General features: G+C 35.5%; 1 protein-coding gene across 3 annotated transcripts in view; it reads right to left on the bottom strand.

The window, feature by feature from the left end:
• The window catches only part of LOC100538883 (oxidation resistance protein 1), a 49195-nt gene that overhangs the window by 18506 nt on the left and 7096 nt on the right, over positions 1-23593 (bottom strand). Inside the window, exons 3-8 of one of the 3 annotated variants that reach the window (XM_010709217.3) lie at positions 22821-22940; positions 18995-19147; positions 11804-11988; positions 7309-8096; positions 3975-4143; positions 922-1084 (exon numbers count right to left, since the gene is read on the bottom strand). In XM_010709217.3, the coding sequence (XP_010707519.1) occupies positions 922-1084; positions 3975-4143; positions 7309-8096; positions 11804-11988; positions 18995-19147; positions 22821-22940 (1578 nt within the window). Of the gene's footprint in view, positions 1-921; positions 1085-3146; positions 3266-3974; positions 4144-7308; positions 8097-11803; positions 11989-18994; positions 19148-22820; positions 22941-23593 lie in introns of those variants that run through there. The other 2 variants (XM_019614207.2, XM_010709218.3) reach the window with 2 other exon arrangements.

The following is a 23593-nucleotide window of genomic DNA, read 5'->3' as shown; positions in this document are numbered from 1 at the left end:
TAATACTTCAGCTAAGTGACACGTTTGAATTAAGAATTCTACTAACGTTCTAACTTCTGAGGCTAAAAAAAAAAAAAACTATTACCTATAAAAAGGCTATGGCAATTTTTGAAGTTTCTTCACACTACATAAAACACAAGGATGGAGATGTTCAGTTTTAGTAGTCTCTAACAGGAAAAAAAAGTTAAAAAACCAAGCTTACAGTCAGATACCGCAATTGCTGTCCTGAGACTAAAAGCAATCACTGCTGACTGGATACTTAAACAATTTGACAAGAATCACAATTTCTGACCGACACTTGAATGCACAAGACTATATATGTCTTTACTGTATGTACACTAAGAAACAACTACAGACATGTAAAGATGTGTCCATAGAAACACAGTGGACACAGATTAGCACAGGATGTGTTCATTGAGAATAGCTCCAGTTACAGCATATTGCTAAAATCCATGCAACATATTTATGTACTGAAAGGTTACAATAGTTGAGAAGTTCTTTACTGGGTTATTGGAGAAGCATTTCATTAATAGATTAATTTTCCTGACTAAGACTTGAGACTAACCAATCATTATTAGACAAATGCATAATAAATAAATATGTATAATCAGAACATGTCAATTAGACTGAAAATTAAGTCTGCTTCATCAGTGTTACACCTTCTCTGCTGTAATCACATTCAACTGTGAGGTTTTTATTTTTATTCAACTTAATTTGCCTCAGACAAATGGACTTGTAACTGTGAAATGTTGCCTGACCTCATGTTAGAGCAAAGCATCAGGATGGTATAAATTAAGCAATAATGATTACAGTAAGCAGACAGAAGTACATCACTTCGTACTTCTTACTGGGAAAATGTTTATTTTCATAAGAATATTATTAAAATATTGTTAAAGACTCTTTGACACTGTACTTTCTTACCTCCCACTCTTTAGCAGCATCTTCAGTAGTAGATTCTTCACTAGTTTCAGGTTCTTCCTTCTTTTTTACGACTATAAATCCGGGCTCTCGAAGAGATTCCCCAGTATCTTCTGCATATAGCTCTGGACTCCACTGGATAAAGAAGACATACAGGTGATCTGTCCTAGAGAAATCAAGTAACGACACAGAAAAGAAAAAAACACAGTAAACTTCTGGGCTACGCAATTATAAAATTCTATTTTTTATTTTAACATGAGGTACCTTGTTTTACTAAATTTTACTAGATTACATTTGGAAAAAACTAACCATTATACTATTGTAGGTTGTTGTTATTTGCTTGTGTTTAATTTTATGAAATTACACTGGAGGAAAAAAGAAGCAAGTTGGCAATGACTAGCTGTGCTCTCATACACAAGCACAGTCCTTCAACCATTGGAATGTTCTGTTTCCAACTGAAACAACTTTCAAAACCGAAACGGAGCATTACATTTTAAAATTTAATTTAGAAGTACGTGGACAATTAAGTACATAAAAAACAATACTAGGATTTCAAAAAATTATTTTACAACATGCCTGTTTTCCCTGCCCTTGAGAAATAGCTCAGCACTCCCAAGTCAGGTATCCAAGTATACAGACCATGAAAATAACTACGTATGTGAGACAATAAGACTAAAAAAAATGTGCAAACGCATAGCTAGACAATAGGCTAGTTTTCAGTTTATCTGTAGTACTGCAGTAAGTACTCAACATTTAAATTACCATCTTTTAAGTTATCTGCCACAAATGGTACCATTTTCCAGTTTGGAAAAACAAAAATAAATTCTCCTAAGTTATTTACAACCCCTAACCGGTGTCAGCCTATACTGTTTAATTATTTCCTGTGTGTGAACAGAAAAGGATGCACAATGAACCCAGTAGTATCTCTTCATCATGGAATGACAGCTTCAAAAGGTAGAATTTTATAGCATAAGTTATTTATAGAATTTGCAGATTCCTACATCTCTCACCAAAGAGAGTCAATCTGCACATTAGCATGAAGAACAATACTTGCATTTCCCCCTCCCCCCCACTTAATTTTTGTAAAACAGAATGCTCAAAAAATAGCCAAAGATACAGTGCAGCAAAGTTTTACAGAACTGCAACTATCGTTTGCCTGTGCATTTGTCTAAAAGGCATAGGAGGAGGATCAGTTATTCAAAGTCAGCACTCTTTAAAACTAAGGTCTCCAGATAACAATGATAAAAGGAAAATAATGAAAAAGTAAACAGAGAAAGAAAAAAAAATCTCAGATGCATAAGGCTTGGTAACATCTAAGACAAAAAGAAGCTTCAGGTACCTCATGCACAGAAGTATTAATTTTCCAAGTTCTTTGTAGGTTTAAAAAAAAAAATGAAAAATCAGATTTATTTCAAAGTAACTTTAAAACCAGTTGTTACAGCAGCTAAAAAAAGTAAATAAAAATTATATTTATGAACTTTATGACATTTCTTTCCTGATAAGCTTATTTTCTTTCTTATCACTAGGTGAAAGAAAATTGAGTTGATACTAATTATTTTTAATCTATCCAGTGCAGCACTCAGCAAGTTTTACACTGTATTACAAAAACAACCCCACTACAACATGACCTGTAAAGCCAGAGGATGTTTAAGGTAAATAACCAGATTAGTAATGTGCCAAGAAGTTAGAGAAAGATCATTTATCTGATCTCCCTGGCAATGACTATAAACTGTAAGCTAAGAACTACTATTTTTGAAATATGCTGTAAGTTTTGCTTTATGCTGAAGGTACGTATTTGCACTGCTTGAGATAGTAATTATCAGTTGATCAAGAAATCATTGTCATAAATAAAAAGACTGCCTTTAGATGAAGTGTAATATGAACAGAACAAGAAAAATAAAGTTGGATGTAACTGTAAGAGGCCATGTGTCCCAGATAAGAATAGCTACACCAGAACTGCTAGGACAGACATTTGTGTCAAGAAATTGTACTACCTCTGCTCAAGGGTTGCAAGATTAATGTTTAAAGCCAGGTTAGTGATTTGCATAGACTCAGTTCTTATTGTTGGAAAATGCAATTTTTTTTTTAAATGGCATTTCAGTCTGTTATATATTTCCATTCACAGAGGACTACTGCCTTTCTTGTTGCAGCCAACTTAAGTATGAAATGAGTTTTATGTTTGTAATCAAATTTTTTCTCCTTTAAATTAAAGAACCCCACTTACTTCTAATTTTCCTTATATGTTACACTTTCTAATTAGTCTTGCTGCTTTCCTCTGGACTCTCTCCAATTGATCCATATCTGTCCTCAACTGCTGTGCCCCAACTGGACATTCTATGCCATTCAGCTCAAAAGAAAAGATGGAAAAGTGACTTGATCATTCTGTGTAGGTATTTATACAAGACTATATCCGATAGATTTTTTGTTTGGGTTGTACTTTAGTTTTTAAGCTCCTTGTTTAAAAGTATTTCCAATATCTTAGGGAGGGAGAAAAAAAAATCACATATGTTCACGTTGAAAATAAATCAGTTTACTAACAAAGATTATTCAAGAAATTCAACACTATCAGCGAGGGAGCATGGACATTTCATTTAAATATTTTTCTAGTAGATGTGTTTAAGTTGCTTCTTGGGGGGGTGGGGAGGAAGGAAACAAAACAAAAACACCCTGTGCTGCACTTTGTACAAAAGAACTAGATGGAATACTTTTGTTTTTAACTCAGAGCTCAAGACAACTATTTTTTCCAAGCGATAAGAAGCACAGACAATGACAAAGCACTCCCTGCAAAACTTGCTTCCTGCACAAGATCCCACTTAATTCAATCTTTCTTTCATTATTTACTTGTTACAGGGAGTACTGACCCAACCTGCAAGTAACTATGCAAAGCTTTGATATGGTAACGAGGTATTCAGTACAAACCAATAATCAGTATTGCAGAATCATAGAACATCCTGGACTGTTGGGACTGTGTTTCTTTACGGACAGTCAGTAAAGACTTTTGAATAGAGCAGGGGGAGGAGAGACATGGAAGACCTAGAAGTCCACCTCCTTCTTACCTTTCTTGAGGAACAGCAAACCAATATTCATGTTTTTTATCCCTCTGAGCATACTGTTGCATTGATGCACTTGCTTGTGAGACAAATGTTTTTCTCATAGGTTTTCCAACCTTGAGACACAAAAACTTGTGAGATCGATGTCTTCGTTTTTCTTTCGTAAGGGAAGAACCTATTAGTAAAGAAAAATTAAGCTATCTACAACATACAATATTGCTTAACAGAATGACTAGCTAATTTCCTATACATAATAAGTAGGTAGAATGAGTAAGCATAGGTAATAAGAGATGAGGTAATATAAGGACAGGTAAATACTGCAATCTTTTTTGTTGTTGTTAAGATGTATCATTAGTAGAACTAACTTCATAGCACAGCATATTTGGACGTTAGAAATAATTCTGCTTCTGACCCCAGTTCACATTAAGTTAATCATTCAACCATGCTTGGAAGTATTTCAGAGGATACTCTCAAGGCATATCCCTCGGCACTGATTCAGAAATACCTCACACTTGAAGACATACCATACTCATGCCAAAGATGACAATGTTAAATAAGTACATGTGCCAGACATATGTGCTAATTGCTTCTCCTACAAGGAAGAGAAATTCTAGCAATGCTGTTAGACAACAAAGATGAATTTATTTTGTTATCCCTTTCAAATGTTTCAGATGTATGACCACCACTTCATGATAAAGCATACCAGAATTGGCAGCATGGGATTCTTTCTGCTATTGCTATGAGGTTTGTTCAATTAGATATATAACTACTCTCAAGGTTGGGATTGTCAAGTCAGCACAGGGTTAAGGAAGAAACCTTCTCAAAATTATTTCTGAGAGATCAATCACCCAAATCCTATGACATATGTTCCATCCACAAGAAAAAGCTTTTTAAAGCAGGGAAGGAAAAATGGAAGTTTTCAGAGTTCTGATGATCAGCTATAAGCACAAAGCGATGTAGCATAACATTGGTGTTACATGTGCACGTGTTTCAGTTTTCTAAAAGACTCAACTGCTACTTACAGTTGCAGTTTACCTTCAATGACCATGCAGAATACTCATACAATAAGTACAGCAAACATCACCTTTTGATCTATAAACATCTCAACAGTATGCTTTCTCAGTCTCAGTGATTTTTCACCATAAAGTTTATAAAACTGCACTGTTACATAATGTGTACTTAATTTTCAGTAATATTTTAGAATTATTTTTGCACAAAAACTGAAAGATAATATGATTTAAATACACACAAGACCCAGCTGTTCCACTGAATTTGAGTGTGAACTTTGTCACTGCGTAAGGAACTCTGACCATTATCATTTCTTTAAGGCACCACCTACAACTAGTTAGTTTCTAGTTGTTTAATTTTAGAGCATCACAAAAAAACAAGGAAGAATAAATGAGTTCCAAGTAATACAAAATTCAGATGTCTTTTTAGCTATTACAAACTATTAGCTAATAAATTTCTACTTTCTTAGCAATTAGTGTATCACTTGTTCAACATTGAGAAAAACTAACACATCATTAATTTCTAACTCAAGAACATCTAATTTTAGTAAACAACAAATGATAGTTTGCAAATCCTAGATGCTCAAAAATCCCCACAGAAGAGCACAAATCTAAGTCCTTGCTACGTTCAGTAAACAAGAAGGCTACTTAGGTGACAATGATAAAAAAACTCATGGGACTAATTCAGAGTTTGAGATCAATAGATTAGACGTATTTATGGTGTCAATCTTTTAATGAGATTGAATCTATTGCTAACAGCCCTATCTAAAATTTAGTGTTTGCTGACTTAGGAGTTAAGGAACAGAACCATCCTCTTACTTTGATTTTTATCTAAAATTGTTTATAGATGAAACTAGTAGAAATTGCATGAAACTTCTATCTAGACTATGAAATAGAAATTAATCAATGCAAATAAAACAGTACATTTGGTAAAGCAATATGCAAGCTAATAAGAAATGTACAATGGCCTCCAAAAGGCCAACTTCTATACCTACGTTTCTGAGACACATTTTTCCCCTGCAAACACTGTGAATGCACAGTTCATCCTGTATCAAAAGTTTACAGTATCACCAAATGAGAATCCTCAGGAGAAAAAAGCCATGATGAAGGTATTCAATACTGCTGAATCACAGGTAATATTCAGTTGTAAGAAAAGCAGCTATAGTGGCAGAGTATATTTGTGTTCACTTTTTTTTTTTTTTTTTTTTTTTTTAAGTCATAACCAGCAGCTACAGTTAGCTAACATTTTGGCTAGACAGCTTGCTTAATTATTTAAGATATAAAACCAAACCTATTACTTAATGATGCTACTGTTAACCTGCTCCAAATTCAAAATTCAGTTACCTTCTTAACTGGGGGAGAAAAACAAAAAAGTCTGAATCACTCAATACAATCTCAGATTTCAGTTATGAAAAAAAAACAATTTGACCTCCATATTCTCTTCAACCATATTCTCTTAGCATGTGACATATTATGTTTTCTTTAGAGGTCTGAAAATATTGCACAATTCAAATGATTAGTCTTATTAGTAAGATGACAGAGTATCAGAAAGTAACAAAGAATTTTGTAAAAAGAGATAGTATGTGAAAAATCACCTCTGAACTATTACTTTTTAAAATAAACATGAATTAAATCTCTTAAGCTTTAAGCTAACTTTTGATTAACAATCCCAGGGATTAATCTTCACAGAAGAGTAAGGCCACTCCTGTAAATCTAACGATACTACAGTTTCATAGCGTTACTTTTACCACCTTGCTCCTATTTGCTTTGAGAAATGTTTTTCCTGTGTTCAGCCTTGATCTTGTCAGCATGAATGTAATACAAAATATTAGTGAATCTTCTAAAACCAATTTAAGCCTCTGTGCTACGTTAAACCTCCAGTGTTTTGCTGCTCAAAACATAAAACTTAACAAGGTATACAAGACATAAGTGAGTTTAAAGTCACTCCTTAAAATTCACTCATACACAGATACACCAAGTCCAAAATTTAAGCAAAAGTTAGGTGACTACTAATGAACATTTTTGATTCTGAGCTCTATAGCGACCTAATTATCATAGATCTAACTGCATCTGTTTGTTGAAATTTTCCCTACAAAAATGATACCAATTTAAATAAAAACAGCATTGGTAAGGAAAAGGGTCAGTAAAGTACCCATGTTTTCAGTTTCCTAAATAATATCTTTCCACTGATTTATGTAAGAATGGACTAGATATATTTGCACACTGGTGAAAAATAAGCAATATATGGGGATGTGTTCCACAGAGTGGAAAATAAAGCCAATTCTCAAGAGCACCTATGAAGGCTAACACTGTATCCATAAATACTGGCTCACCTTCTGATTGCCCATCTCCTGAAGTCACAGTTTTCTGACTAATATCTTTTTGTGAATCCTGCTGCATATTTTCTCTTTGTTGTTTGGTTTGTTGCATAGTATGGGACTTCCAGAGTTTGCGAAGTTCCTCAACTTCTGCCTCAGAGTCTTGAGCTTGCTCTGTGTTTCCCTTCCTAGTTGGCTCTAACTTTTGAGAGTCTGTGGTACCTTCACAATGTGGACATTCCTCTCTCATTTTACTCTCTAATTCTGACTCTTTTCCTAGCGTGGAGTCTTGATCTTTGCCCACTGGTGTCTCTTTGTCACATTCTTCACTAACATGCGATCCTTGCAAAGACTGCTGAAAGGTGTTCTCCATGCTTTCACTAGATTCTTGTCCACCCTTTACAGACATCTCTGCACCTTCTGAACCTACGCTGTGGGTATCTAACTGTTTAACATTCACAACCATTTCAACATTGGATTTTAAGTCACTGCCAGCTTCTTTCGAGTCCAAAACGGTTGTTAAACATTCTGCACTAGTTTGGTTTACTGTTTGGACAGACTCTGATGATGCTCCCGAAGACTTGTCTTGTCGAAGCTCATCTGAAGAAACAAGTTCCTCACGTATTGGAGAGAGTTCTGACTCTGTGAACACATCTTCTGAAAGAGACTCCTCTGTACTCCTTGGAGCAGTGCTAGCGCTGTCATTGCCTGTATCCCGAATCCTGGAATTCATTTCTTCTGTATTGCTTTTTGCAGCTTTCTTGGAATGGCAAAGTTCCCTCACAGACAGCTGTTCTACATCTCTGTTGAGCAAACAAGGACATTACGATAGCAGGTGCCTTTTATGTCAAGCTTTTTTCCTTTACCAAGTTTTACTAAATATTAAAAAAATACATATTTTAGTATAAAAAAAATTAATCAATCCCATGTTCCTCACCCCTTAATCCAGCAAACAACAGCAGTAAGAAACATGTGTAAGTATGCTTGCATAATGTTTAATAGTAATCTTATGGCAGACCTTTTGACAGTACGACATAGATGCTACTTCCAAATTTCACATTACTTTTGCAAAGAGAAGATCTTTTGAAACCAGAGAATTCACGTGAGATTCTTAAAGTGTAAAACAAAAGAAATGGAGGGTGGCAGAAGGGGTTGACAAAGCCCACACAACCCTCATCTCTAAAAGTAGATATCCTCCACAATCTTTAAAAGTTTAGCTATCAAAAATGTATCTGTGAAAACCTGTTCCACTTAGCATCAACTTCAGACCTAGCTCCCTGATAAGACAATGCAGAAGACATTTGGTCTAACCTTGCCTCAACTAGTCAACACAAAACAAGAGGAACCATCATGGTGTGTTTTATCAAGATCTTACCATTCTGCCTCTAGAAAATAAACAGTGATTAGTATGCTCACCAATCACAGAATTGCCTGATTGAAAAGGACCAGAATGATCACAGAGTTCAACTCTCCTGCTATGCGCAGGGTCAACCACCAGACTGCCCAAAGCAACATCCAGCCTGGCCTTGAATGCTTCCAGGGATGGGGCATCCACAGCCTCCTTGGGCAACCTGTTCCAGTGTGTCACCACTCTCTGTGTGAAAAACTTCCCCCTAATATCTAACTTAAACCTCCCCCATGTCAGTTTAAGAGCATTCACCCTTGTCCTTTCACTATCCGCCTCATAAACAGCCGTTCCCCCTCCTGTTTATAAGCTTCCTTCAAAGCACTGGAAGGCCACCAAGCTAAAATCAGGTATCTAACTCAGATTATCACTGTTAGGCAAAATAAATCCTGAACTAGTTGCTGCAACTCAACATTCTGAATAACAGAAATCAGGTGTTGACAAAGAGAAAGACAAAAGCACATATATAAGAATTTATTTCCCATGAGGGAAATTATCCTATTCAAAATTACCTTCAGAAATAAGTCAACTAGAAATCTACATTTTAGAAAATGATAAGTACTAGTAGGCTGTGAACTTGCTCAACTTTATCTACACCAGAATTCATCAAAAAAAGCTGTCAAAGTTTTAGCAGTATACAACCTTCATAAATAATTTGTCATCTTTAAGCATATTTTTGACTTGAGATCTAAAATGCAGATCCCTTGCTATGAAGCACATTAGATCTCCCATAAGTCTCAAACACTTAAGAATCACAGAATGGTTGGGTAGACCTCAAGGATCATCAAGCTCCAACCCCCCGCCACAGGCAGGGCCACCAATCTCCCCCATTCTGAAAAACTATAGTTCCACTTCACATCTCAACTGAACTTTTAGTTCTCTTACTCAATGTTCAATGTTGATATTAAGACTGTGCTAGCTCAAATATTGACATTAAAGGTCTTGTCAGAACTAACTATAGCTATAAATCAGAAATTTGAATTTTATTTTCCCAAAACTTTACAGATATGTCTCAGATTTTCATGAATTTAAGGTACAGAAGAGCTGCAAGTGAAAAAGTGCTAAATTAGCTTCCTATTTAATAGTTTATAAAGTTGTCAGAATGATAAACATATAAGACTACAAATGAAACATGACTTATCAAGCATGTTTTCTCATTTCACATGCATTTATATTAGAGGCAAAACAAAACAGAAAACACACGTACTATAGAAGCCAAAAACCTGCAATGTATATAAGGTAAAGTCATCAATCAAATTTAAGTCATTAAGAAACTAAATAGGCTGGGGAAAAAAGACTTGTTTTGCAACTGCAATCTTATAATCCAAATAGCTAGATTAAAAAAGTTATTTGTATCTTAATTTCATTACCTGCACTATATGTTAATGAAACTAGGCACTAAGATGAACCATTTTTAAGTGCAATCTGGAAAATAAAACTCCCAGAAATGAGCAAACAAGGCCATGTCGAAAGACCAGCCTGTTAGTACGTCTCTGCTGAGGCCATGCTTTGGAAAAAAAAAAAAAACAAAACCATACAAGTTATTTCTTCTAGACATCAGAGCACTTAAGATCATCAAAAAGTGTGCTTAACCTACCTTCAAATGGAGAAGAACTCCATTAGAAAAGTCATTTTTCAAAATTTAGTAGCTTTATACCTTAGATCTCAGTATCTTTAAACCCCAGTATAATTAAGCTACCATCCCTTTATTGCAGATTGTTGCGTTTTTAATAGTTATGTCAAGCAAATAGCTTTATTCTCTCATACATATATATATATATACACACAATTTTGTACACTTGCCTGTAGTTAGATGATTAAGCAGCCTGCACAGTTGTGCTTTATAGGCATGTAAATGTGCCATGATTTTTTTTCATCATTTTTTACAGATGTTTTAATATTACAATTTATACTATTTCTGAGGAAAATCTAAATACTAGGTATATAAGAACTAGGTAAAAAAAGAAAAAGATGTTTTTATACTGCTGTTCAAAGAGAGCTTTGAACGCCTACAACAAACACATGCAATGAAGGCTCAATCAAAATTCATCTTGTTCACTTCAAACAATTCTAGATCACAAAGGTGAACATGCAGTTTTTCTCTAGCCAAAAAGAAAAAAATATGCCATAAGAACACCAGCCTTAGAAAACTGATCTTCTAGATACTTAGAGTGAGAAGATGTGGAATGCTACTTAGAAAAGTAGAAAGTGCTACACAAAAATTTATATCTAAAGCTGTTTAGGTTGAGCTTTTCTACTCTTTGCATCAGTTTTAAAATTATTAAATTAAATTGGAAATGGTAGAAGTGCTGTGGTACCTCTTGCCATTGTTCCCACCATCAGAGGAACTTAAAACCCATCTATGTAGAAGAGACTCTATATGTGTAGATTGCTCCAAAAGTCATGCCTCCCATTTCCATGGAAATTACATATACAAAGAACACAACAGCACTATTTGATAGAGAAAACTTTTAGCTACATAACTTTATCTTTCAACAGTCACCATCACTAGCTATGCATTTTCACCAGCCACGAGTAAAAACAGCCTAAATACCACACTTGCAAAATTCAACACCAGCAGGTGACCCAACATTGCAACAGTTGAAGCATATCACGCACCATCTCAGAGCACTCACATCCACTCTCTGGTTTACATAAATGCTCAGAAAGCATTACTTAATGTCAATGAGTGCAATTTTTTCCATGGAGGAATTAAATGGCAAACTTTTATTCCATTCACACTTCCACATCAGACACCATTGACAAGACTGCCCCTATGCTGCTATCTGTCACACGGCAACAGCACATAGTGGGATATTCGAGGGAAGATTCAACCTCTACTGCCATTCCACAAACATCTGCTACTTCTGACATGGCTACATAACATAACAAAATAGAAGGCATTACTTTCAGAGCAGCCCTGACAGTATAGCGAGTGTGAGAACTGAGGACAAATCAAGATTTCCCCAAGGTCTCTTCAAGCCCATCTTCAATGTTCTTAAGGAAAACAAAAGAAAATGTGTTTGTGTGCTAGCTTTGTATGGTCAGCCATAAGGATACAGTTCATTTTACTCAAAGCTCATTTATTATACTATTCTATCTTACATGCTTAATGAATCCTTAATTTTGCTGTCCGTGATTTCCTTATACAAAGCAGCTGACATCACTTCTTCCATGGGACACATGATGCCATACTCTTCACAGCCATTCTCTTGGACAAGAGGGTCCATTTTATGAGGATCAAACATTATATTATTTGGCGTCACTAGCAGCACACCATTGACTGTACCCTAAAACGAGAAGGAAAAGAAGTGGTAAATTTTATCCTTCATATTTCAGCTTATTCTCTTTTTTTTTTTTCCCCAGAGGACTTTTTTTTTTAAAAAGCACTTCATGTTTTTACTTAAAGAGTTTATAAAGTTTTCTTGCATTATCTGGAAATAGTTATTTCTCCGGGTATACAAATTAATGACTTTTGAAAAAAGTCAACAGATTTTGCTCTTATTTGTTCATTTGTTCCTAAGAACTGTTCAATAGTGCTGAAATTGCTTGCAACTTACTGAATATGCTAGGCAGCTCATCCAAGATAAATACACACATTTCTAAGAAAGCTACAGGGCTTTAAGCTATTACCCCCCCCCCACCTACGAAGCTTCAAGCATTTTTCACCCCTAAAAAAATCTAAATCTTATCTATTGGTTTTTTTTAATATATTGAACAAAGTCTCATAAGCAGTCATTTCTCTGCTTTCTCACTCAAAGGTGACAGCAGTATCTGATACAACTCAGTCCAACTTAACTGACCTGTCAATTGATTGGACAAATAGATTTAATATTTTCAAATCTAGTTCCATTCCACAAAGTAGGTTTTTTTTGTTGTTGTTTATAAGATGCAGTTGAACTAAGATGCAGTTTTGGATGAATTTATCACAAGTTATATTAAAACCTACTTATATTCATGTCCTGCATTGTCTTACAGTTAATACTCATACTACGAGAAGTACATTCCTCATAGAACGTAGACATGAAGCTAATTGACACAACAGCTGAACTCCCCATACAAGTTAGAAATACCCACCACCACTAACACCACAGTTGCTCACTAAGGAAGCTCATTAAGCCAGAGTAGTGAAGTTTTATCTTTAACTGTGAACCAAGGGAAAATGAAACCATTAGCAGGATAATAACAATTCTTTGAAGAACTTGGACCCTAAGAACTTCACAAATTCAATTTTTTTGAGCAACAATCACAGGAGACTTGCTTCAGATACAATTGAGATCTATCAAGAATTAAGCAAATATCTTGTTCACTGATAAATCATTCACAATGACCACAAACAGTGCATATTAGATTGGGAGATGACTGCTGGTTTGTAGTTTTGTTATAAGAACACATATCAGCACAGCTTCAGTTAGAACTACATTCATTTCTATTCACATTAACTGATTTCCAGCACTGAGATGGCTGATGATCTTCACAGCAGAAAAACTAAGATGTCATACAGTAAGCAGAAAATTATAGACCCCTAAGAAGTGAGCCAAAAGAAGTATTAAATCCAACAATGTTGTCCAACGATATCATTTATGGAAAAAATGAAACAGACTCAAAAGCAGCTCAAGCGTCTACCAAGAAGTCTTTTGAAACATCATTCAGCGCCTGGTCAGGTTTTACACGTGTGACTTTGTTCAAGCACAAAGCATACGCTAAGGACCAAGTCAGCAGAACATATTTGCATAATTTCAAGATTTTAAGACACTGACATTGTCACTAGTATTTCTTCCCAAGCTTTCCAAACATAGTATATTCTAGAAATATAATTTCAAGGTGCAAAAAGGAACTCCCAAAAGGATAATTGTCAACTGAAAGTTTTAATTTGTTATATCCACCATGGCCTGAAAAAAAAAAAGTTACCATGACTACAAAAACCACTGAGTTTACTCAGAAGAACAACTGCTTTTTTAAACAAACATGGTCTCCGTAAGTTATGCAAACAAAGCAAAAAGCAACATCGCTTTCAATTCATTTGTGGTATTTAATGAAATAATACAATTTTTTTTTTAATCTTTTTTTTTTTAATAATGTCTTAAAATAAGGTCTGATCTACATCTGTGCCATCACATGACCTGTTTTTGATGTACTGACAATCCCAGTGTTTTGAAACACTATGGAGACCATCCAACCTTTATTTGGACAGATCAAAGCAGAAGGAAACTACTGGACACAGACTTTTGAACAGGTATTAAATGCTATTTTTAGAGCTGTTACCGTTTCAGAGGAATACCTTCGTTTGTATCATTTAAGTATTTGAAAGCCTGCACACACAGAATTAGTTTCGCTGACAGTTCTAAAAGTAGTTTGAAGAAAGACAAAGTAAACTAGAAGTCTCCACTACAGCTAAGCATATGAATCAGCATATCATGACAGAGAGGTGGTGTGTTTTTTTTTTTTTTATATGCTTGTATTTCTAATTTAATAAATAACTTATCAAATAGATTGATTATGACATTAAAGTCTTTCCTCACCCTTAGTAAAAGCAAAGGTCAAGATTAACTCCATGATCTGAACAAGATTATGTAAGCATTTCTTAATAGCAATTTCGGTCAAGATGATGAGAGGATCCAAAAACCTAAGCAAACAGCTAAACAATTTTAAATTGATTCATCCGAACATTAGATATGAAATGTGTATGAAACTGATTACTCATGTCTTCTCCTAATTTCATTTAGCTTGCTGTCAACTTAGTTTCAGCAGTTAATAAAATCTCTCACACCCTCCCCAACTACTACTGGCATGGTTTGTTTGCATCCTAAAAATACAAGAAAACATCCAGAATTTAAAAATGCATATGCATACTCCTATCTCTGGGACTAACTTGAACATGACTAAACACCACAAGGTACTTATCCAGTTTCTTCATACCAATCAGACACAGAGGAACAGTAGACGCCTTGTCTTCTGCATGCAAGTAAGTGTAACAACTACAGTAGGAAAACAAGTTTAGAAGACCTTCTAAGAGGAAGCTTCCTAGCACACTCAGAGCTAGGACACCAGGCAGTTGTCCTTAACATGTATGGAACATTCCAAAGCCTGCCTCTGATCCAAACATTCAGGTAGCAGATGAAAAACTTGCTCATGATGGTTTTAGAAGAAATCAGTAAGACCAACGCGTATATACTAGATACCACTATATTACTCAGTGTATAAATTAATCTGATAGTCTACTGCAATTTAAATGTCATGCCAATCAAGAAAAAAAACTGAGTAAGATGCCAAACAAGCATTTGAAATGACTGAAAGCAGTTGGAAGTTTGTACAGGTATCTTGAAAACACTGGCTTTTTTAATATCTGCTAAACAAAAGATGATATTTCATTGTTACCTGTTTTAAAGACAACAGGAGGCACAGCAGTTCAACGTTTCTGGCTCACAAAGTTACTTGATACAGTCCACAGTTACTAAATGAACCTATCAGCGTGCATTTCTCTAGAAAATAATAGCTGTCTGAAATTTATGGGTTGGAAATACAGTAATTGATAAAAACATCACAAATACTTCAATCACTTTTATTACCAAGGATCACTGAACGCTAACCCAGGTACCAAGGTCAAGTTTACTTGACTCCTAGATAAACAACATTTTGCTTGGTTCCAAACTTTTTTTCCCCCCCCTTCAAACATGCCAATATTGTTATTATTTAGCAATTTCTATGACTGGAAGAGAAATAATTTGTCTTTCCTGAAGAGAAAAGCTTATTTGAAATCAGGTCTGAAGTGACTTCTCCAGTTATGCACAGATTTATGCCTATAACAAGTGTTACACCTATTCTCTTAAGTGTGAAGAAACAGATAACAACACTGATGCTAGGATAAAGCCAACAGCCTACTGCCCTTTTCTGTCTTCATTCTGACAATTTAAATTCCTCAGTGTTTTTGAGATAATAAAGGAGAGCTGATAACCTCACGATTGTTCGTCATATAATCTTCTTGCTTCCTTGCTTTTGGAAACAAGTTCCCTCTGGCTGAGCTGCTGAAAATATTTTCAGCACTGATACATTCTTCAGACTGAAGAATAGAACAGAGGCTCACTTACACAGAAAATTCTTTATGCTCTCCCTTCCTCATAACAACAAAATGAGATGGCAACCCAGCTTTTCTTTTGTGGTCATATGCTTGTCATACAGACCCCTTAAAGGGCATCCAAGTATTCACCAAACTTCTTAAGAACAGCTCTTTGGCAGTATTTTACTTATACAAGACTTCACAGTATCTTTAAATAATTATTTATACCAATGACATAGCTGAAACAGCACATTAGAGCAAGGACATAAACAAAAAGACTGGAAGTGATTGGCACACTGAGCTCCTACAGAACTCCTCTATACTGCCGTAACTTACTCTTATCTCCTAGTTTTCTGTCCTGCAGATAAAAAAAGCAAAGAAAGTGAAGAAAAGCTATAAACAGTTCAACTGTCAATAGAGACCAAGGAAACTTTTTTTTTTAAAAGGACATCCTCCACCAAGCAATCAGTAGCTTGCTTTCTTTGATCATATTCCAAATTAGTTGAAGAAAACGGTATCAAATTGAACTGAAGTAAAATAGAGTCTGCACATAGCTATTATGTATTTCAACATGACACAGTGACATGAAATCTGGTGTCTGAACAAGACTCAAGAATACCACTTGTAGAATTGAAGTCTCTTGTATGTAGGAAAGATTCTTAAGATGTGACATGAATTCATGTTCCAGTGAAGTTTAACTGTCTCAAGAGGAGTTCAGACATTTCATTACTGAAAATCACCTGCACACACTAGGTTGTTAAAAACAGTACTTCTTAGTCTTAAAGACAGCCTAGAAAATACAATCCAGGTAAAAAAAAGTCTGCATATTAAAGTGAATTAAACTGCACTTGTACATAAATATTCAATTCTGAATTACTTTATCTTCTTTCCATTAAATTTTCTTAGGCCCCCAGAAAGTGGGGAATTAAAGTTCTATACAATATCTGAGACACAGGTTCTGAACAATCATGGTAAGGGAGGATTGGAGGAAACTTAATTGTATTGGGTTGAGCCCAAATATTAAGATCAGACAGTTCAGTAAAGCACACTTATGAAGATACAAGAGAATTTCTTTTACACAATTTTGAGTAGAAGTTGTCTTTAAATTATTTTTTTTTTTTGGACATACACTGTAGAACAAAACCTAATGCACAATTCATGAAGGATGAAGACAGCCATTTCATTTTGTTCTTAATTATCTTTGTATCTTGTAGAAGTTTCAAATCTAGTCACTATTTTCCTTTTCACTTCACAAACACTGGGTTTCTTCTTTATGTACTCAGCTTGTCAGAGCTTTAAGTTTTTTAATATTGCTAATTCTCTTTCATTTACTACTTTTCAAAACAAAGCAAGTACAATAGCAGAGTAAAGAGCAATGAATTTTAAAGCTCTCCTCTCAGTTTCACTTTTAATCAAGTGGACTGCTGAAGATATCTTTTTCCTCTTTCAGTGAGCAGTGCAAAAAACCAAAAACCATAGAAGAGTATTTTTCTTCAACACAGATACTGAAGAAATTTTAACCTCACAATGTCAGTCTTGTGGAAGAAGCAAGCAGAGTGGCCACTATAACGGGCATGCCTATCTACATCAAACAGTAAGCTGAAGTGCAACCCTGCAGCACATCTGTTACTCTACACAGATTTATTTTCTGACTATGACGTGGCATATTCATACCACCCGATTTCTAGATGCGTCCAATACCCTTTATCTAACAGTGGCCATAACTAGATTTCTATTGTTAGGACAACTGTAGCAGGGCAAATTCTTTCTGGTTCCAACTGTGATACCCCAAGGAATTCTTGTGTTCCATATCCAGAGAGTCACAGGTGTGACTAATTACACTAGATACAGAACAGTCCTTGAAAGGGAAATAAGACAGCTTTGTCTTAACATGAACTCTCTCATATAAGTGAAATAAACAAAGAGCCTTTCACTAGATTTTAGTTTAAAGAACATCAGTCTGACTGATAACAACACCTCACATCTGTGTTCTATGAAATATTATTAACAATGAGAGTCAAAATCATTTAGATGGGCAGCAGAGGATTAATTTTGAGCTTTCTCCAGAAAACCATCTCTAGATTTGTTCATCCTGCGTAGTCAGGAAATAAATGGAGGAGAGGGGACAAGACACCTGAAAATGTTCTAGCTGTGTGACAAATGCTAAGTTGCATGCAGAATTTCTGAAGTCTAGAACTCAAACTTCCAACAGCTCAGCATTCATTCTCCACTCTCCAATTCACATAGGCTAAAGAAGTCACCTAGGGGAAGAATACAGAGTAAAGCTAACTAACTGCAGAACAAACAAAAAAAGTAGAATAATAAAGTTTTTCCAGTGCTTACTTCTAATACAGGGTTTTTGCTAGAACTTATGTACTGCCAAAAGGCTTCACATCTAGACATAAAAACACTTCCCATCAGCAAAAATAAAATGAAGCTTTAGGAGCTTCTCCTTAGGTCTGTTTAGTATTAGAGTTACTCATTTGCAAATCTATTTCCAAGGAAGAGAAGTAAGTAGGTATATTTGTAGAACCAACCTCTGTGGGAACAAGAAAGTAATACAAGTACTCCGCACTAATTCAGCCTGAGTGAAAGCATGTTTTTCTCAGGATTAAAATGGCTAGTGAGTCCTTCTTACTGAGGAGTGAGAAAGCAATACCTTTCTTCCCCACCCTCAAAAGCATTCCAGGCCTTCTGACTGTTGACAATCTCAGTTCCTAGAAGCTTGCACCTATGAGCTGCATGGAAGTTAAATGCAATACCTTTAAGAGATTTCTGCAAGGACAAAGCACTAAAACAAATTAAAAAAAAATACATATTTCTACCATAATGTATCTGCTATGGAAGTGCTCACAGAATCAGAGATTCAATCTGCTCTCACTGGTCTGTTTTCAGAAAACAGAAATGAAGCTACCTAACTCCATATTTTCTGACAGTTGAAGGCATATTCTTCTCCATCATGAAGAAAAAGAGATACTAACAAAGAACAAATAGCTTTCCCATCCCTCAGCACAAAGAAGATACTCAACAGTATGACTATGGGAAGTTTGCCAGGTCAACTACACCATAACTGCATTTAAGAAATAAGTGGTCTGGGAATATGAAGGAAACAGTAACAAAAATGTACATATACATAAGCTGATCTATCTATCAAAGACAGTCTTACCCTATATTTATACTTCAAGAGTATTTTTTTCTTACATTCCATACAGTAAGTGTAAAACATGAATGTGAAATACCTTGCCATTGGTGATGTACTTGCAGTTAATTTTCAGGAACTTTTCTGTAAACGCTTCCTCCTCTTCAGAGGTAGATGATACCACTCTTGCAGTGCGAACACACGGATGTGCTGGTGAAACAACTGACTCTTTCCGTTGGACTCCATCTGGATCCTAAAAAGGAATGCAAAAGGAGAATTTTGCAGCCTGACTTTTCATTACTAGGGGATCTTTTGTTGCGTTTATTGTTCTTCTTTGACATTAATAAAAAGGTAAAAATAGAATTCCAAAACCACTGTAGTTCATAGGAATACTTTTATCAGAGTATAAATAAAGTATAGTAAAGTATAGGTTTACTAGCCCATGGGAAGAAATGCCAGTGCACAGTGGTATTCAGAATCAATCTAGGAACAAATAAAATATGAACTCGTGTAAGGAGATCACTTGATACACTTTCACATGCAAAACCATGAATGACAGGTAGTTAGCAGAAAGTACTATTTTCCAGTTTTAACAAACAAAAGCCCTGTTATGTGTCTTCTGGTATCCGTTATCACATCATATACTATTTTATGTTTAAAGGTCTCCCAAGGTCAGCTATTAGAAACTCTGGTTGACATTAAGCTTAAGTCTACACTAGATCAAGTTGCTTATGACTTTTCCAGTTGAGTTAAGTCTACAAGGTTGGAGATTTCATTGTCTTGCCTAGAAACCTGTTCTAAAACTTAACCAATCTCACTGCAAAAACATTTTCCTATTATTTAACCAGAACCTCCTGTGCAACATTCTATACGTGTTGCTGCCCATCATTTCACTATGAACCTCTGAAGATATCAGGTTGTTTTCCTCCCTGTAGCCTCTCTATATTTGGTAATACAACACAGTAATCAGGCTACCCATCAGCATTTTCTTCCCCATTCTTAAACAAACAAAAAAAAACCCAACCAACAGCTTCTGCAGACAAGCATGGTATTACATCATGAAATGCATGACCTGACAACCCTCCACTGGGTTCTCTCCAGCATATCAATCTTTGTCTTGTACTGAAAGTGAAAGAAGTGAACACGGCACTGCAACTGCAGCTTTAGAAGCTCCTCTGACAGGAAATAATCCTTTTCCTAAACTATTTGGCATTACTCTCATCTTTTACCCGGAATGTGATTAGCCTTCATTGCCACAAGAAGGCATTATTGAACGCCTTCTCTACCAGGACACTAGGTCCCACCTTCCCTGCTCTGGAATAGTGTCAAGAGCCAGTCACTAGTGGGGTACTGCAAGGCTCCATTTTAGGACCAGTTTTCTTTAACACCTTCATCAATGACTTGGATACAGGACTCAAGGATATACTAAGTAACTTTGTATACATCACTGCACTGGGAGAAGCTCTTGATTCCTCAGACAGTAGAGAGGGTCTGCAGAGAGATCTTGACAAACTAGAGCACTGGGTAATCACCAACTGTATGACTTTTAAAAAATGGCATGTGCTGGATTCTGCAGCTGGGGCTGGGCAACCTTGAATAAATGTACTGGGGGAGGATAGGCTGGAGAGCAGCATTGCAGAAAGACATCTGGGGGGCTCTGAATGATGGCAAGTTGAATATTAAGAGGATCCAATAAGCTTTTTAATTTGTACATCAGATTGCCAAGTGAAATCCTTCAGAAGAAAACCAGAAAAAACAAACAAATCAACAAAACACTAACAGCATAAGAAAGACTTAGCCTAAGCCAAGTTATTACACGAAGACTGATGTTAACCTTACTGAAATACATACTGAAGTCTTAGCTTAAATACAGCTTTGTAAGAAAAAAAACAGGGTTTGCTGGTTTGTATTCATTCATACGATACTGCAAAACTATTGTTTGATGAAATAGATACTGAAGCAAAAAGCTCAATCCTACCGTAACCAACTTCTGAACCTCTGCTTTGGAAAATACAGATGTCTCATTCAATTTCTAGTAATCCATGATCACAGTAAATAAAGATCTCATTACATTACACAGGCAGAATTGCAAATCATTTTTAAGTTTAATCACTTTTCAAGTTAATTTGCAAGTTCTGAGTCAGAACTAGGGGAGAGTCAATAATGACAGACATTGCTACAGAGCACAAAAGGATGTATGCTAACATTGCTCTTCCTGGCATACTTATCAGTAGAGGGGAAAAAGCATGGAAAACAAGTGCTATCAAAGAACCAAACCCTCCAGCCTTATCTTCAAATTGAAAGCAACCATCACTTACACTGCTGATAAAAAAAAGTCACCAACAAAAAAAAGCCACACATAATCCACACTGAAAAGTACAAGTGATTTCTGTCCTTCTTCATTTGTGTTTGAAAGAAGTCATCTAAACACTTTCACTTCCCTTAAACAGGCTTTGAGAAACATTAGAAACAGTGCTGTCCATAAACATTTATTACCATATCGTTTGATTTTTCCTGAAGCATTTAAAAGGATGTTTGTCTGATATGCAAGGATACATACAAAGGTTCTGTAACTGAAGAATGAATCAAGTGAAAGTGAACTCTCAAGACGTTGCCAACATTCAACTGTCCACACTAGGCAAAATAATCCACTACCTAAAAGAATTTAAGCTTCAAAAGTTTTTTAATCCATTTTGTTTCTTCTATGATTTCAAGCTTTTATCTGTTTTTACTGATTATATGTACAAGGCAGTTGGAAAAAAATTAGAGCTACTGCTACACTACTTTGTCCCCATACCTATTATATGCAAGCAAGCATATACAAACTACTCCACCAGACCCCCCCCAAAAAAGTATTTTTTCTGACACAGCATATCTACTACATTGTTGAAAGAGCTCCAATTTCTTTAAGTGTGACAATTTTTTTCTTTTGAGTAGCTTCTCTCCCTCTCCCTCTCTCTCGATTCTACATAGGTAGGCCTATACTAGCATCTTAAGTCATTCTGAGACATTATACAGAAGAAAATAGACTAATCTAGTCTACTTACTGAGCTACAACACCTCCAGTTTGCTTTCTGGAGTAGGCATTTGACAGCTTGACTACACACAACCAAGATATCTTGTTATTTGAAATAAAAGATAATAACTGGGAAGAGATTAGTACTGATATGTTAGGAAACAGCTGAATAAGGTCAGAATTGCATATATTACAGTATCAGAGTCATATCTTCTCTGCGTATTTCTGGTTTGAGTTCTCCCCAGGAGATTATTTTAATAGCAAAATAGTGATCCTGAAAAGACATGCTTTCACAAAGCTAACTCAAAGACGAAAACTACATTTAAGCTTAATTATAGAGCAACTTTCAGAGTTATACAATTTTAAGTACAGGGAAGTCTATAAACACAGACAACACTATTAAGTAAAAGCTGGCTATAATCAACACTTAATAATCAGCCCTTTACTGAAATAGATGTTTTACTTCATTTTCCTTAATGAAGCCTAAGGAAAACTCTTCAGCCACTACTAAGGGGGGAATGATGATGGCTAGGATGGCAAGGGTAGAACCTTACAATGACAAGAAGATGTAGTTAAAATGCCTCATTGCTACAAAACGTATCAGTATTTGAAGTTAGATAAAAATATTTATCTAGATCTCAAAGGTAACACAAATGCAACAGGAATCAACACTTAAGATATCAATCTGCAAAGATAGTAATGTATTACTAATGACTTGAATACAAGCCAGTTTTCACATAGAAAACTCATTTAAGACAATCAAATCTTGCATTTACTATTTTGCTTTCAACTCCAGGTGTTATGAAGTACTTTCTCCCCAAAATGAATAATCTTCTTTAAGAAGAAAGCATAACATTTATAACATTCATCTTGTAAGGGAAAAGTTACTTTCAATAACGGGTATACCTACATTTACTGTAGCCTTGTCAAACTCTGCTTCTGAAGATGTAGGTGATAGGGGACTTATAGGGCTTAGAGAGGGGGAGCTGTCCACACTAGATATGTAGTCTGGGTCAGGAACATACAAAATCTATAAAGAAGATATAATGCAGTTAGACGTTATGCTTTCAAGTTTACTTTAGATTTCCCACTAGTTCAGCTAAATGCCATGCTTTCTCAAAATAATCTATATGAAGTTATTTTTGCTCCAGTTCATTTTAGCAGGAATTATGAGTAGAGGGAATAAACAATACAACGAAATACTTGATTTTAACTTTGAATACTATTAAATTTTACTTTAAGATATGATAGATCAATGATATCAATGCTATCAATATGATAGATATAATTGAGTAAAGGTTCAAATAGAAAGAATTAGAAGAATGATATAGCTTGTCAGAAACACTCAGAGTACATCAAAACGATCCACTGGATTATTTCCCTTGCTGATTATTTGAATAACCAAGAGGCAGGTTAATGAAGTGTTTACAGACATGCCGTTAGACCAAATGTAGAAGAAAAGGAAAAAGTCTCTAATATTATTCACCCGTTAAACAGACTGCTTGGGTCATGGTAAGCATTCTAACTTAGACTAGGTTTTGCAGCAATCAGAAATAAACATAGAGTTTTAGAATAGTTTGGGTTGGAAGGGATCTTGAAGATCATCCAATTCCAACCCCCCTGCTATAGGCAGGGACACCTCCCTCTAGACCAGGTTGCTCAAAGCCCCATCCAGCCTGGTCT

Source organism: Meleagris gallopavo, chromosome 3 (genome assembly GCF_000146605.3).
Source record: "Meleagris gallopavo isolate NT-WF06-2002-E0010 breed Aviagen turkey brand Nicholas breeding stock chromosome 3, Turkey_5.1, whole genome shotgun sequence".
Taxonomy (NCBI): Eukaryota; Metazoa; Chordata; class Aves; order Galliformes; family Phasianidae; genus Meleagris; species Meleagris gallopavo.
This window is presented reverse-complemented; position numbering and strand designations above follow the sequence as displayed.